A 13,696-nucleotide genomic window follows, 5' to 3' on the forward strand; every position below is an offset into this window, starting at 1 on the left:
TAATATGGTAAATATCAATAATTTTTATAGTACTAAAATAGTGCCCTCTGGCTCTTGCTGGTGTGGCTCAGTGGATTGAGCACCGGGCTGTGAACCAAAGGGTCACTGGCTTGATTCCTAGTCAGGGCACATACCTGGGTTGTGAGCTAGGCCCCCAGTTGGTCCCCTAATGTGTGAGAGGCAACCACATATTAATGTTTCTCTTCCTCTCTTTCTCCCTCCCTTTCCCTCTTGTCTAAAAACAATAAAATCTTTAAAAAAATAAAAAAATAAAATTGTGCCCTCTGGAGCTGCAAAACAGCTGTACCCCCATCCCAAACCACAGGGTATCCAATTAACTTTTTAGTGTTTCATTCTTTAATATGTATTAAGAGCTAAGGATCACCACACAATTGAAGACATCCTTTAACATCAGAAGGATCAAAATCAACAACAAAAAATAAAATAGGGGTCTTGAAGACAAGAAACATGATTGGGAACAGAAGAAAATAGCCCTGACTGGTGTGGCTCAGTGGACTGAGCACTGGCCTGTGAACTAAAGGGTCACCTGTTCAATTCCTATTCAGAGTTCATGCCTGGGTTGCAGGCCAGGTCCCCAGTAGATGTTATATGAGAGGCAACCAACCACAAATTGATGTTTCTCTCCCTCTTTTTCTCCCTCCCTTCCCTCTCTCTAAAAATAAGTAACCAAAATCTTAAAAAAATATACATTATTAATACATACTTAATATATATTTAATATTTACAGGGAAGTATGAGATGTTATTAATCCATTAAACAAAAAAACCCTGAAAACAGAATGGAGAGCAAATAAAAAACTTACAGAACTTTTCAAAATTAAATATATCAGAACTAAAATAACTAATTTTAGGAAATATTTTTTAGAAGACTGAACTAAAAAGATGAAAGACAGAAGGCAAAAAAAACCCCCATACAATTAGAGGAGTTGATAGGGGAAGTACAATATCAGATCAATAGAAGTTTCAAACAAACAAACAAACAAACAAAAAAAACAGAGAAAATGACAGTGAAAATTTACCAAAGAAATAATACAAAAAACTTACCCCCCACACAGAAATATCCCAATTACAAAGACTTATCTAATGCCTACCATAATGAATGAAAAAAGATGATGGCTGAACATGTCGGTAAGAAACTTCGAAACAGCAGAGAGAGAGAGAGAGAGAGAGAGAGAGAGAGAGAGAATCATTAAAGTTGTTAGGGAAAAAATAACCTAAACACAAGAAAAGAATTGAAGAAAGAATGGCAACAAACTGACCAAAAATAATAATTTCAAAACTGCGGCCCTGGCTGGCGTAGCTCAGTGGATTGAGCGCGGGCTGGGAACTAAAGTGTCCCAAGTTCGATTCCCAGCCAGGGTACATTCCTGGGTTGCAGGCCATGGCCCCCAGCAACCGCACATTGATGTTTCTCTTTCTCTTTCTCTTTCTCTTTCTCTCTCCCTCTCTCCCTCTCTCCCTCCCTCCCTCCCTCTCTCTCTCTCTCTCTCTCTCTCTCTCCCCCCACCTTCCCTCCCTAAAAATGGATGAATAAAATCTTAAAAAAAAAAACCACAAAACTAAAAAAACTGCAATGTAAAATTGTTTTCTATATACTTCAGCCAAAATATCATTTTAGTAAACACAGTTTTAGATGCAAGGAGTGAAAAAAAGATATATCCCTTTTGAAGTACACATTTCATCAAAATAAGGAGTAAATCATGGGAAAAAGAACCCACGGTTCAGAAAACAGGACATCCAATACAAGAATGTAAGGAAAATTCTAACACAACAAACAATGCACCAGACTTAGAGAGCAACTAGTTTAAATTGAAGCAGGTGTGAGAAAAGATCACCAGATATTTCCAATAATTTTTTTGAGTGTGTGAACATTTGGAACGAATACTTCCAAAACAGCAAATAAATCACATTTTTAAAAAACAGCATTAGGTGCATATAAAACTAAACAAATGAATACAAAGATGTATTTTTCAATTCCAGAAATAAAATGAAGTGTACAAAAAAAAAAAAAAATCATATTGTAATACACTTCCTAGGTCAAAACATATAGTAGTCTCAAAAATTGAGATATAACTATGTTGGGATTAGTGCTATGCCAAGCCATATTGTATTCTGAAGTAAAAGAAAAATGTGTACCCCTATATATAAGTTTTTGGGTTTTTTCTATTGTGGTAAATATATACAACATATAATTTACCATCTTAATCACTTTTTAGAGTACAGATCAGTGATATTAAGCATATTCATATTGTTGTACAACCACCACACCACCAACCATCCCTGTAAATTTATGCATCTTATAAAACTGAAGCTTCTATACCCACTAAACGATAATTCCCCTCCACCCAGCTCCTGGCAATCACCACTGTACTCTGTCTTTATTATTTTGACAACCCTAAGCACCTCATACAAGTGGAATTATACAGTATTTTTCTTTTTGTGACTGGTTTATTTCACTTAGCACAATGTTCTCAACATTTATCATGTTGCAGCATATTGCACAATTTCCTTCCTTTTTAAGGGTGAATAATATTCCACTGAATGCATTTACCACGCTTAATGTATCTATTCATCCATCAATGGACTTTTAGTTACTTCCATGTTTTAGCTACTGTGAATATTGCTATGAAAATATGCATACAAATAATATGTTGGATCAAAATTATATGTTGGATCATATAATTTTTTGAGGAACTACTATGCTGTTTTCCACAGTAGCTATACCATTTTACGTTTTTACCAATAACACACAAGGGTTCCAGTTTTTCTACATCCTCATCAACATCTGTTGTTTTCTTTTTTTGTGATAGTAGCCAGCTGAACGGTGTGAAGTGGTATGTCACTGTAGTTATGATTTGCACTTCCCTAATAATTAATAATCTTGTGCATCTTTTTATCTGCTATTGGCCAGTTTTATATCTTCTTCGGAGAAATGTCTATGCAGTCCTTTAACCATTTTTTAAAATTAAAAAATTCCAATTATATTTACATTCAATACTATTTTGTATTAATTTCTGATGGACAGCATAATGGTTAGACAATCATGTACTTTACAAACTGTTCTTTGTGATATTTCCAGTAAATCAGGGCTTTTGTTGTTGTTGTTATTGAGTTTTAGCACTTCTCTATAATTTTAGATCTTAATCCCTTAACAGATACATGGTTTGGAAATATTTTCTCCCATTCTGGGAGTTGCCTTTTTATTCTGTGGATAGCACCTTTAGAAATATAAAATGTTAAAATTTTCATGAAGTCCAATTTGCCCATTTTCTTTTTGTTACCTGTGCCTTTGGCATGACATGCAAAAATTCAGTGCCATACCCAATGATATTAAGCTTTTGTTCTATGTTTTCTTCTAAGAGTTTTATTGATTTAGGTCTTACATTTAGGTCCTTGATACATTTTGAGTTCATGTTTACATATGGTGTCAAGTAAGGGTCCAAATAAATTCTTTTGCATGTGAATAGCCAGTTTTCCCAGCACCATTTGTTTAAAAGGTGGTCTTGGGTACCCTGTCAAAAACTATTTGACCATATTTGTGAGTTTATTTCTGGGCTCTCTCGTCAGTATCTAGTCATTGGTCTATGTGTCTTTCTATGCCAATATCACACTATTTTGACTACCATTACTTTGTAATAAGTTTTCAAATCAGAAAGTGTGCATACTCTAGTTTTCTTTTTTGCTTTTTAAAACTGTTTATGGCTATTTGAGGTCCCTTGAGTTTCCATATGAATTTTAGGATAAGCTTTCCTATTTCTGTAAAACATATTCCATAAGTTTTACTGTATTATGTTTTGTTTTCATTCTTACCTAAGTATTTTCTAATTTCCATTTGTTGTGAATACTTCTTTGATCCATTTGTTGTTTTAAAAGTGTGTTGCTTAATTTCCATAATCCTGTGAATTTTCCAGTTTTCCTTTTGTTAACTGCTAATTTCATCCTGAGGTGGTCAAAGATAGTTTGCATGATATCTGTCTTCTGAAATCTATCAAGACAATTTGTGGCTTAACATATGTTCTACCCTGGTAACTGTCCCATGTGCAGTTGAGAGGAATGTGTTACTGGATGGAGTGTTTCATTTCTGTTAGACCTAGATGGTTTATTATGTTATGTCTTCTATTTCTTTACTCAGGTCTGAGTGGTCTGTCCTTTATGATTAGTTGGGTATTGAAGTCTCCAACTATTACTATACAACAACATATTTTCCCCTTCAATTCTGTCAGTTTTTACTTCATATATATTGGTGGTCTGCCATTAAGGTGTGTGTTTATAACTGTCATATACTATGTCTTCTTGCTGTACTGAACCTTTAACTATACAGGGGTAGGCAAAAGTAGGATTACAGTTGTTAGTACATGAAAGTTTATTCTGGTATTATTATTTGTTAATGCATTATTTGTATTACAACTATAAACCCACTTTTGCCCACCCCTGTATATAACATCCTTTTTATTCGCTTATCAACATTCTCTGATTTAAATCTCAGTTTGGTCCGATATTAGTAAAGCTATCCCTATTCTTTTTTGGTTACTATTTGCATAGAGTATCTTTTTCATTCCCTCAATTTGAATTTTTGTCTTTGGATCTCAAATAAGTCTCCTGTAGACAGTATATAGTTGGATTATGTTTTTTTTTCCCAATCTCTGTCTTTTAATTGGAGACTTTAATACATTAACATTTACATTAGTAACATTTACATTAATTACTAGTAAGAAGGGACTTCTGTCATTGTGCTGTTTGTTTTCAGTTAGAGCTTCTTTGGCTTTAATTCCTGTATTATTGACTTCTTTTGTGGTTTCAATTTTTTGTGGTAGTGAAATGTTTAAATTTCTTTCTCATTACCCTTTGTGTATATTGCATAGCAATTCTCTTTGTGGTTACCATGGGGGTTATATTTAACACCATAATGTTAGTACACTTCAATTTAAACTGATACCAGCTTACCTTCAATAACATACAAAAACTGCTCCTTTGCAGCTTCATCCACACCCCTTTCAATTGTTGATGTCACAAAATTACAGTTTTATATATTGTGTGCCTCAAAACACAGACTAATAATTCTTTAAATGCAATAGTCTCTTAAATTATGTAGAAAACAAGATCTGGAAATAAAATCAAAGTTAGGGTAAAACTAACTTTGACACTAGTAATTTTTTTCTTTAAATGTATTCATATTTTAACCATGTAGAACACAAAAAATACAGTTAAGAACCATTGTTACATAATATTAGCTTTTATAATTGCCCATGGACTTACCTTTATCGAGATCTTTATTTCTCCACACAGCTTTGAGTTAACATGTAGCATCCTTTCATTTCAACTTGCAATTTCTTCCTTGAGTGTATCTTGCAGGGCAGGTCTAGTGATCCCAAATTCCCTCAGGTTTTATGTGAGACTGTCCCAATTTCCCCCTCACTTCTGAAGTACAATCTTGACAAATATAGCATTCTTAAGTTTTGTTTTATTTTTTAACGACTGTGAATATATTGGCCCACTTCCTTCTGACCTTCAATCTTTCTGATGTGGAATCTAAAAATCTTTAGGATCCCTTGCATGCAATGATTGATTTCTCTCTTGCTGCTTTCAAGATTTACTACCTTTGGAAAGTTTGATTATAATTTGTTTCTGTGAGGATCTCTTTGAGTTCATCTTACTTGAGGCTGATTGTGCTTCCTGGATGTTTATATTCATTTCTTTCATCAACTTTGGGAAGTTTTCACTCATTTCTTCAAATATGCTCTTGGACAATTCTCTCTTCTCCTTCTAGGCATCCCACAATGTGTGTATTGGTCTGCTTGATGGTGTCTCACAGCTCCCTTAGGCTCTGTTCATGTTTCTTGAATATGTTTTCTTTCTGTTTCTCAAACTCATTAATTTCCATTGTCCTATCTTCAAGTTTGCTGATTCTTCTGTCTGCTCAAATTTGCCTTTGAATCCCTCTAGTGAAATTTTCATGTTCAATTATTATACTTTCCTACTCCAAATTTTTTTTCTGGTTTCTTTTTAGGCTTTCTCTTATATTGAGATTTCCATTTTGTTCACACACAGTTTTCTTGACTTTTCCCACATATTCCTTTTGTTCTTTGGGCATGTTTAAGACAGTTGTTTTAATTTCTTTGTCCAATGTATCTGCCATTAGGTCTTTTACAGGAACAGTTTCTGTTGAAATTTTTTCCCTTTGGATGGGCCATACTTGCATATTTGTGTCTTGAGATTATTTTGTTGAACATTGGACATTTAAATCTAATAATGTGGTAACTCTGGCAATCAGATTCTTCTTATTCTTCAGCATTTGCTGTTCTTCTTATTTATTGTTTTGTTGTTGTTGCTTAGGCTGTCTCTATCCAGAGGATCTGCCTGAGTTATAACACTAAGGTCTTCTCAGTCTTTTCTGAGCCTTTACTTGGGTATATGTAATCACTTTCTAATTTTCACTATAGAAGCAACAGGTTTGAATGTCCTAATCTTTAATGCCTGACTCCTGAAAGGGGAAAAGCAAAAATAAAGGGGGGAGGTGCACTGTTCCTTTAGATCCCCTGAAAGTCACTTTAGCTGGGAGGGGCATGTAACAATGGGTAGGTGCAATGATGACTGCCTATGTCTTGGTCTACAATTCTGTAACGAGCAACAATCTGTGATAAGAGAACAGGCTCCCATTATTTGGGGTACTGGGTCCTTTTGCCCACCTAAGTTCCCATAAGCAGTGGACAAGATGTTCCAGGAACATGTGCATAGATGACTGCCATGTGGCTAGGTGGGCAATGGATAGCTACTACTGTGCTAAATGCTTAAGTTGCCGAAAACTGGTGACAACTTACTGTCCAAGTCTTCCCCTGGAAGACGCATGCCTTCAAAAGACTCGAGTTCCAAAAACACTTGTATCAGACAGACTCCACTGGTACAATTACTGTCTAGGTGAGGAGAGTGATTTCTAGTGTTTTCTACTATACCATTTTTCCAGAACCCCAGGGAAAGGCTACTATGCAGGAAGTAGTTGAAAATTGTAAAGCAAGTATACTGAACTCACCAGAGTGGTCTAAATTTAAACATTTTATTTCAGAATTTATTATCACCTTACTTTCCTGGTTTTAATGGAACCAAACACAATAATATTTTCAACATTGAATTTTCTCTTTATCTTTTCAACTTTCAATACTTTTAAATTAAGATTACTAACAGTTTTTTTGCAGGATGCTATTGTAGCTAGTATTTTAAAATTCTGAATACCATTTTGTTTATCAGTTTTAGAAGACCCAAATATAATGATTTTATATTACAATTTATTGATATTATGTGTATACATAATTAAATTTTTAACAATTTCAATTCTTCCAATCCATAAGCATGGAATATCTTTCCATTTATGTGTGTCTTATTCCATTTCTTTAATGTCTTTCCATTTTTGGTGTACAGACCTTTTACCTCCTTGGTTAAATTTATTCCTAGGTATCTTACTCTTTTCTTCATTTCTCTTTCTGACAGTTCGTTGTACGTATACAGAAATGCAACAGGTTTTTGCATACTGATTCTGACTTTTAAAATACTTCAATTTAAAAGAGCATCATGAGAAATATAAAATTATGTGATCACAAATTCTGTTCAAATTTTTCCAGTCTTGGAAACCATTTTTTGAGTTGCAAATATTGGACTCTATTGTTAGCATTCCTTAAAAGTATGCATGGGAAACAAAATAAAAACAAGGATTCTTTAGAATAAATGAGCCAGTCACAATAAATCAACTGACCCTTAGACTATTTTTTAAAAAGTCCATTCTTTGAAAATCTTTGCCCATCATGTGAAACAAATACTTGAAAATCTGTATCTTGTCATTGGATGGGCCTATGTTCCATTTTAATTTGATTAAAAACAGGTGGCCATGATAAAAAAACTCTTAAAATTATTTTAAATAGCACCTTATTTTCATGTTCAAGCTTATATTCACTAGCTTTGAAAATTTCTAATTTCAGTTTATCTTTTTCTCCTCAAGATTAAAAGAAAATTCTTCATCTAACTAAATTTTATGTTAATTTTATTCTAACATATCAACTAGAGACTTTTTCATCATTCTAAACAGCTGGAATATGGTGTTTTTCAAGACAAATTCATTACTATCCCATATAATTTTGACCAAATATTGCCTGTGTTTTTCTTCTGAACAATGTACCACTTGGTTTCTTAGATGCAATATTTGTTCTTAAAAATTCTTAGTATAAATTTTAAATATATTTATTAATACATATTTATTAAACATATTAAACAGAAAACGACCACCTCTAAAGAGTTTGATGAAAAGAGTGTGCCAGATGAACAAGTGCTTTTATGATAAACATTGTAGCACAACTTTTTAGCTTTTAATTTGATTAAAAATAAAAATTTTACAACTTATGAATCTCTTAATCATCTTGAAAAGTTACAAATTAAAAGCGAACAAATAAAAAAGAACAAAAACAAAAAACTTAGAAATTCTTTATGGAGAATTTCTTATAGAAGTAAAGACTAGAGCTAATTTGCCATTTCATTAGTGAAACAACAGGAAACCTCTATTCTGCATTTTTATGTGTATGCTTGTATTGAGGGATGAATATTAAGAAAAAGAGATAAAAACATAGTAACAGCATCCTAATACCTGATATATACCGCCTATACCTGAAATACTTAACATATGGTGGTTATTCTTACTGATTATAATTCTCTCATATATAACTGTCCTACTAGATTCTGACCACCATGAGGATAGGGAAATGATTGTATTAATCTTTGTTTCCCAATACTACGATTCCCGGAATATCCTATCCAGTGTTCCTTAATAGCTAAGGAAGGAAGCAAGAAAAGAGACGGGCATCTATATCTACCCTTTCTCTTACCTCCTACTTAGTTAGGATGAAACTAACCAATCATCACACTGGAGTGGAAGAGTCTCATGATATATCGAGTTAATAAGAAATAAAAGCAGTACAGAATTTCAGTATACAGAATATACAGAGTAGTAGAAAAGGGGCGATTGTAGAAGTCACTGTATAATATGAATTCCAAATACCATCTAGCATATGAGAAGAATTTTTAAAGAGGAAATGAAAAACTATACATATTAAATAGTGGTAACCATAAAATATTACCAGGGCATGACAACACTCACTCTACTATAATGACTCTGATAAAAATCTTGAAGATTAACTCAAGGTACCCACCATATCACTTGTGAACTTAAACAAGGGACCATCAACATCATATATATACTTAAAAGAAATACCTGGACCAACATACCCACTATCTCCTTCCAGTGAATACAGCTTCCTTTAACCCTACTTAATGGCCTACTACATTTTTTAAAAAGATTTTATTTATTTATTTTTAGAGAGAGGAGAAGGGAGGGAGAAAACGAGGGAGGGAAACATCAATGTGTGGTTGCTTCTCACATGCCCCCAACTGGGGACCTGGCCGGCAACCCAGACATGTGTCCTGACTGGGAATCAAACCAGTGACCCTTTGGTTTGTAAGCCAGTGCTCAATCTATGAGCCATACCAGCCAGGGCTGGCCTACATTTTTAACATAAGCTGGTATTCTTTTAACAAAAATAAATTTAACAAAATTGGTTTATATATGAAATGGTTGGTTTCACTTGACACAGATGAAATAGCAAATAAAAGGAAAGTAAAAGTTTGATGATTATTTCTAGTCAAGTGTGAATGCCTCGGGGAAAAACCAATCTATTATGAAATAATAGATTCATAAGTTTTCCTCATGTTCATGACTTTACACATTTGTAAAAAGAGAGGCAAACTATGTCAACCCCTGGGCACAGGAACTGATTGTGGCTGCGGGATGGAAGAAAAAAATCCTATTTTCAAGACCCAGAGACAATGAGCCATCTTAGGATAAGGCTAAACCAGAGCAATAAGAGAACATCACCCCATTACCACTACCCACCACCAGGCTAGCAAACATCAAATAACAGGCAAGAACACTACTGCTGGAAGAAAGGTAACAAGAGTGTAGAGAGAGAGGCATCCCCTGAAGCTTCAGTCTCAAATAAATACCAGAGGAACTGAACCTTGTGGTACATTGAGGGTAACCACTGCAACATGAAAATCAAAATCCAGATCAACTCACCACTATATGGACCCAAGCCCCACACTAATGACCTAACATAAGAAAAGGTAAGCCCATTTTGAGATATAAATACTTTTATCTGAGTCCTACATATATCACTTTTAAACAAATATTATGACACACAGAAAAGGGCTGATGTTGGGGGTGTGTGGAATGTACTATCAGGAGAGAAAAAATGTTGGCAGAACCAGATTGAGATACAACCCACCTGCTGGAAGTACTGGGTGGAAATTTGAAATTACTAAAATTAATATGTTAAATGCTTTGGTAGGAAAAGGAGGACAACATTCAATGCAAATGCTAGAAAATGAAACAAAAAAACAAACCACGACATAGATAAAAATGCCTTTGATGGGCCTATCAGGAGACCTGACACAACTGAAAATTAAATTAATAGACAATATATGAATTACCCAAACTGAAACACCAAGAAAAAAAATCGTGTGTGCTGGGGGTTGGGGGAGTGAAAACCACAGAACAGGCACCTAAGAACAAGTGCTAACATCAAATGACATAACACATGTGAAACTGAAACCCCAGAAAAAGTTTAAAGCACCAATCAGGATAAATGCAAAAAATAAATACATACAAAAATAGATAAACATAAATAAACAAGTGAACAAACCAAACTTAACCATATCATGTTCAAACTAATAAAGACTAAAGAGAAAATAAAGATAAAATCTTGAGGACAACCAAAAATGCGACATATTGTATACATACATAGAAACAAAGATTAAAATTAAGACATCTTGTCAGAAAATATGCAAGCCAAGAGACAATAATTTTTTTAAACTGCTGAAAGAAACAAAACTGTCAACCCTTCTATACTCACAAAAAATATCTTTAAAAAATGAAAAATATATTTTTAATGATATAAGCATGGAAGAATTATCAGTAAATGTATACAAAATAGAGCAAAGGAAGTTCCTTAAGGCCAAAAGAATATGATACTACGCGGAAAAGAAGTGCCACATAAAGAAATGGAAAACAATGGAAATGGAAGAAATGAAGGTATAGGTAATATTATTTTTAAGTTTTTAATTGCTCTAAAAATAACTGACTGCCCTGGCTGGTGTGGCTCAGTGGATTCAGCACCAGACTGTGAAGCAAAGGGTCGCCGGTTCAATTCCCAGTCAGGGCACATTCCTGGGTTGAGGGCCAGATCCCCAGTGGGGGGTGGGCAAGAGGCAACCACACACTGATGTTTCTCTTCCTCTCTCCTTCCCCTTCCCTCTCTCTAAAAGTGTATAAATAAAATCTTTAAAAAAATTGACTAAAGCAAAAACAGTAACACTGTATTCTGTCTTTGTAAATTATGGAAAGAAAAAAAAGAACACAAAAACTATCAGTATCAAGAATGAAAGAGAGGTTTAATCACTGCAGAACCCACAAACATTTAAAGGAATAATGGAATACCACAAACAACTCTATACACATCTCAGATTAAGTACCAATTCCTTAAAAACCACAAACTACTGAAACTACTCAAGAATAAACGGAGGACCAATATATCCTGTATCTATCAAAGAAGTTTATTTATAGTTAAAAAGCTTTCAAACAAAAGAAAACTTTCTGTGGTATAATAAAAGGCCACTTGGAAGAAAGCTGCTACTTCTGCCTAGGTTTCACTTACTGTATAAGACAGAAATGCTATTCAAAAGATAAATGCTGAACCCGCCTGACTTTATTATACTTAGAAAAAAACAAATATTAAGCTATATTTAAAAAATTAACATCAAGAAAGTACTTGAGCGAAATTAATTCTAAATTTAGAAATTAGAAATTTCTCACCCATTAGACTGCCCAATAAATAACATTTATATACTGAGGTGACCAAAAAGTCCATTTTGTTTTTTCTATAAAATAAAAGACACATTTTTCATTTTCACCAATAACTTTATTGTTTTGGATATTTTGAGTATTTGACTCTCTCCCACGTGGCACAATGTCGATTGTTTTCAGTGTCTAGATTTGATTGCTATCAACTTCAACTTGTCTACCTGACCATGGAGCATCGTCCAGTCAGAAATCTAGCATGGAACTTCGTAAACCACTTTTGACACATTCAATAATCAGTCACAGCACCTTCTCCACACACTGCATAAATCTTTTTTGCATTTCAGCTGCGTCTTTACCTTCCTCGAATAACACAGCATAATATGCCAAAAATGTTGTGTATTTTCTTCCACCTTCAATATTATAATGGCTACACAAAAATTCACTAATTTTGATACACTTTTAAAAATATGCACACTGATATGACAGCTGTCACAATACAATCTAACAAAATTGTTTTGAATGAAGTTAAAGACAACTAAGCACTACTACAGCCATGTTATGGGAAAAAAAACAACTTTTGACCAACTCAATAATAACCTTGAGTGTAATATTTACAGTGCCTATTTTATTTTTAAGATTTTATTTACCTGTTTTTAGAGAAAGGGAAAGGGAGGGAGAAAAAGAGGGAGAGAAACATTAATGTGAGAGAGAAACATGGATTGGCTGCACCTCCTACCAGGGACTGAACCCGCCACCCCAGGCATGTGCCACCAACTGGAATGAACTGGAAACATTTTGTTTTGCCTGATGACACCCAACCAACTGAGCCACACCAGTTTAGGGTCACAATGTCTGTTTAAGATAGCTAAAGTGTAGTAACTATATATCCAAAATATTTCCACTTAAAAAATTAGTTGAATCTTTGACAGTCTAAATGCCTCTGCAAATTATATCATCTGGAAAGGTTACTTTTCCAAGGTACCAAATGTTTGAGGTTTTACTGATTTCAGAATTTTTAAGTCAATTAAATTTATTTTCATTACTCACTAGACGAACTAAATCCAGGCTAGTGAAATACATAATGTCTCTGTCAAAATAAAACCCCCCTACAATTTCACTTAGGATTAGGTATTTTTATAGCCAATAAAAATAAAATCCAAAATCTCAATTTATTTCTTGATAACATGCCAATAATTACTGATGTATACATTGAATTAAAATATTTTCAAAAAACCACACCAACAATATTTTCTACTATATAAACCTTTAAGGTATAAAATAAGACAAAATTTACCTCAGACACCGGTTTTTGTTCCTTAGTGGGAGGAGCTTCACTTTTTAATCTTGAAAACAAAATAGGTATTGAATATTTTATAATTACAATGGAAAAATATTATACAGTTCTTGCATGCTTAAAATAATTAAAATATAAATTTAAACTAATGTACATTTTATACTATAATAGTAAATGACATCTGTAAATATCTAAAAAAACAAAATGCATTTAATAAAAATAATAAACAGCAGATTCAATAAATGTGCTTAACAAATAAATAGATATGTATTTCCTTTTCTAAATATGTGAGCACTTAAGAAATGTTTCAATGCTAAGTACAATTTAGACAGCGATGGACAAAGGCTTGACTTGGGGTGATATAAACACACAATACAATGTATAAGTGTTGTAGAATTGTGCTCTTGAAACCTGGATAATTTTGTTAACCGATGTCACCTCAATAAATTCAATTAAAAATATATAAAATAAAGTAAACAATATAACACA

The 13,696-nt window shown here is 33.5% G+C and overlaps 1 protein-coding gene across 8 annotated transcripts in view; it reads right to left on the reverse strand.

Annotated features, from left to right (window-relative positions):
- Positions 1-13,696, reverse strand: part of ZNF280D (zinc finger protein 280D) — a 94,489-nt gene that overhangs the window by 9,391 nt on the left and 71,402 nt on the right. For all 8 annotated transcript variants that reach the window (XR_004904925.1, XM_036033947.1, XM_036033936.1 and 5 more), the window contains one exon: positions 13,208-13,256. Coding sequence is in view for 7 of the 8 variants with exons in the window: in XM_036033947.1 (XP_035889840.1) it covers positions 13,208-13,256 (49 nt within the window). In the remaining variant the exon portion in view is untranslated. The remainder of the gene's footprint in view (positions 1-13,207; positions 13,257-13,696) is intronic.

This window comes from Phyllostomus discolor, chromosome 1 (genome assembly GCF_004126475.2).
Source record: "Phyllostomus discolor isolate MPI-MPIP mPhyDis1 chromosome 1, mPhyDis1.pri.v3, whole genome shotgun sequence".
NCBI lineage: Eukaryota > Metazoa > Chordata > Mammalia > Chiroptera > Phyllostomidae > Phyllostomus > Phyllostomus discolor.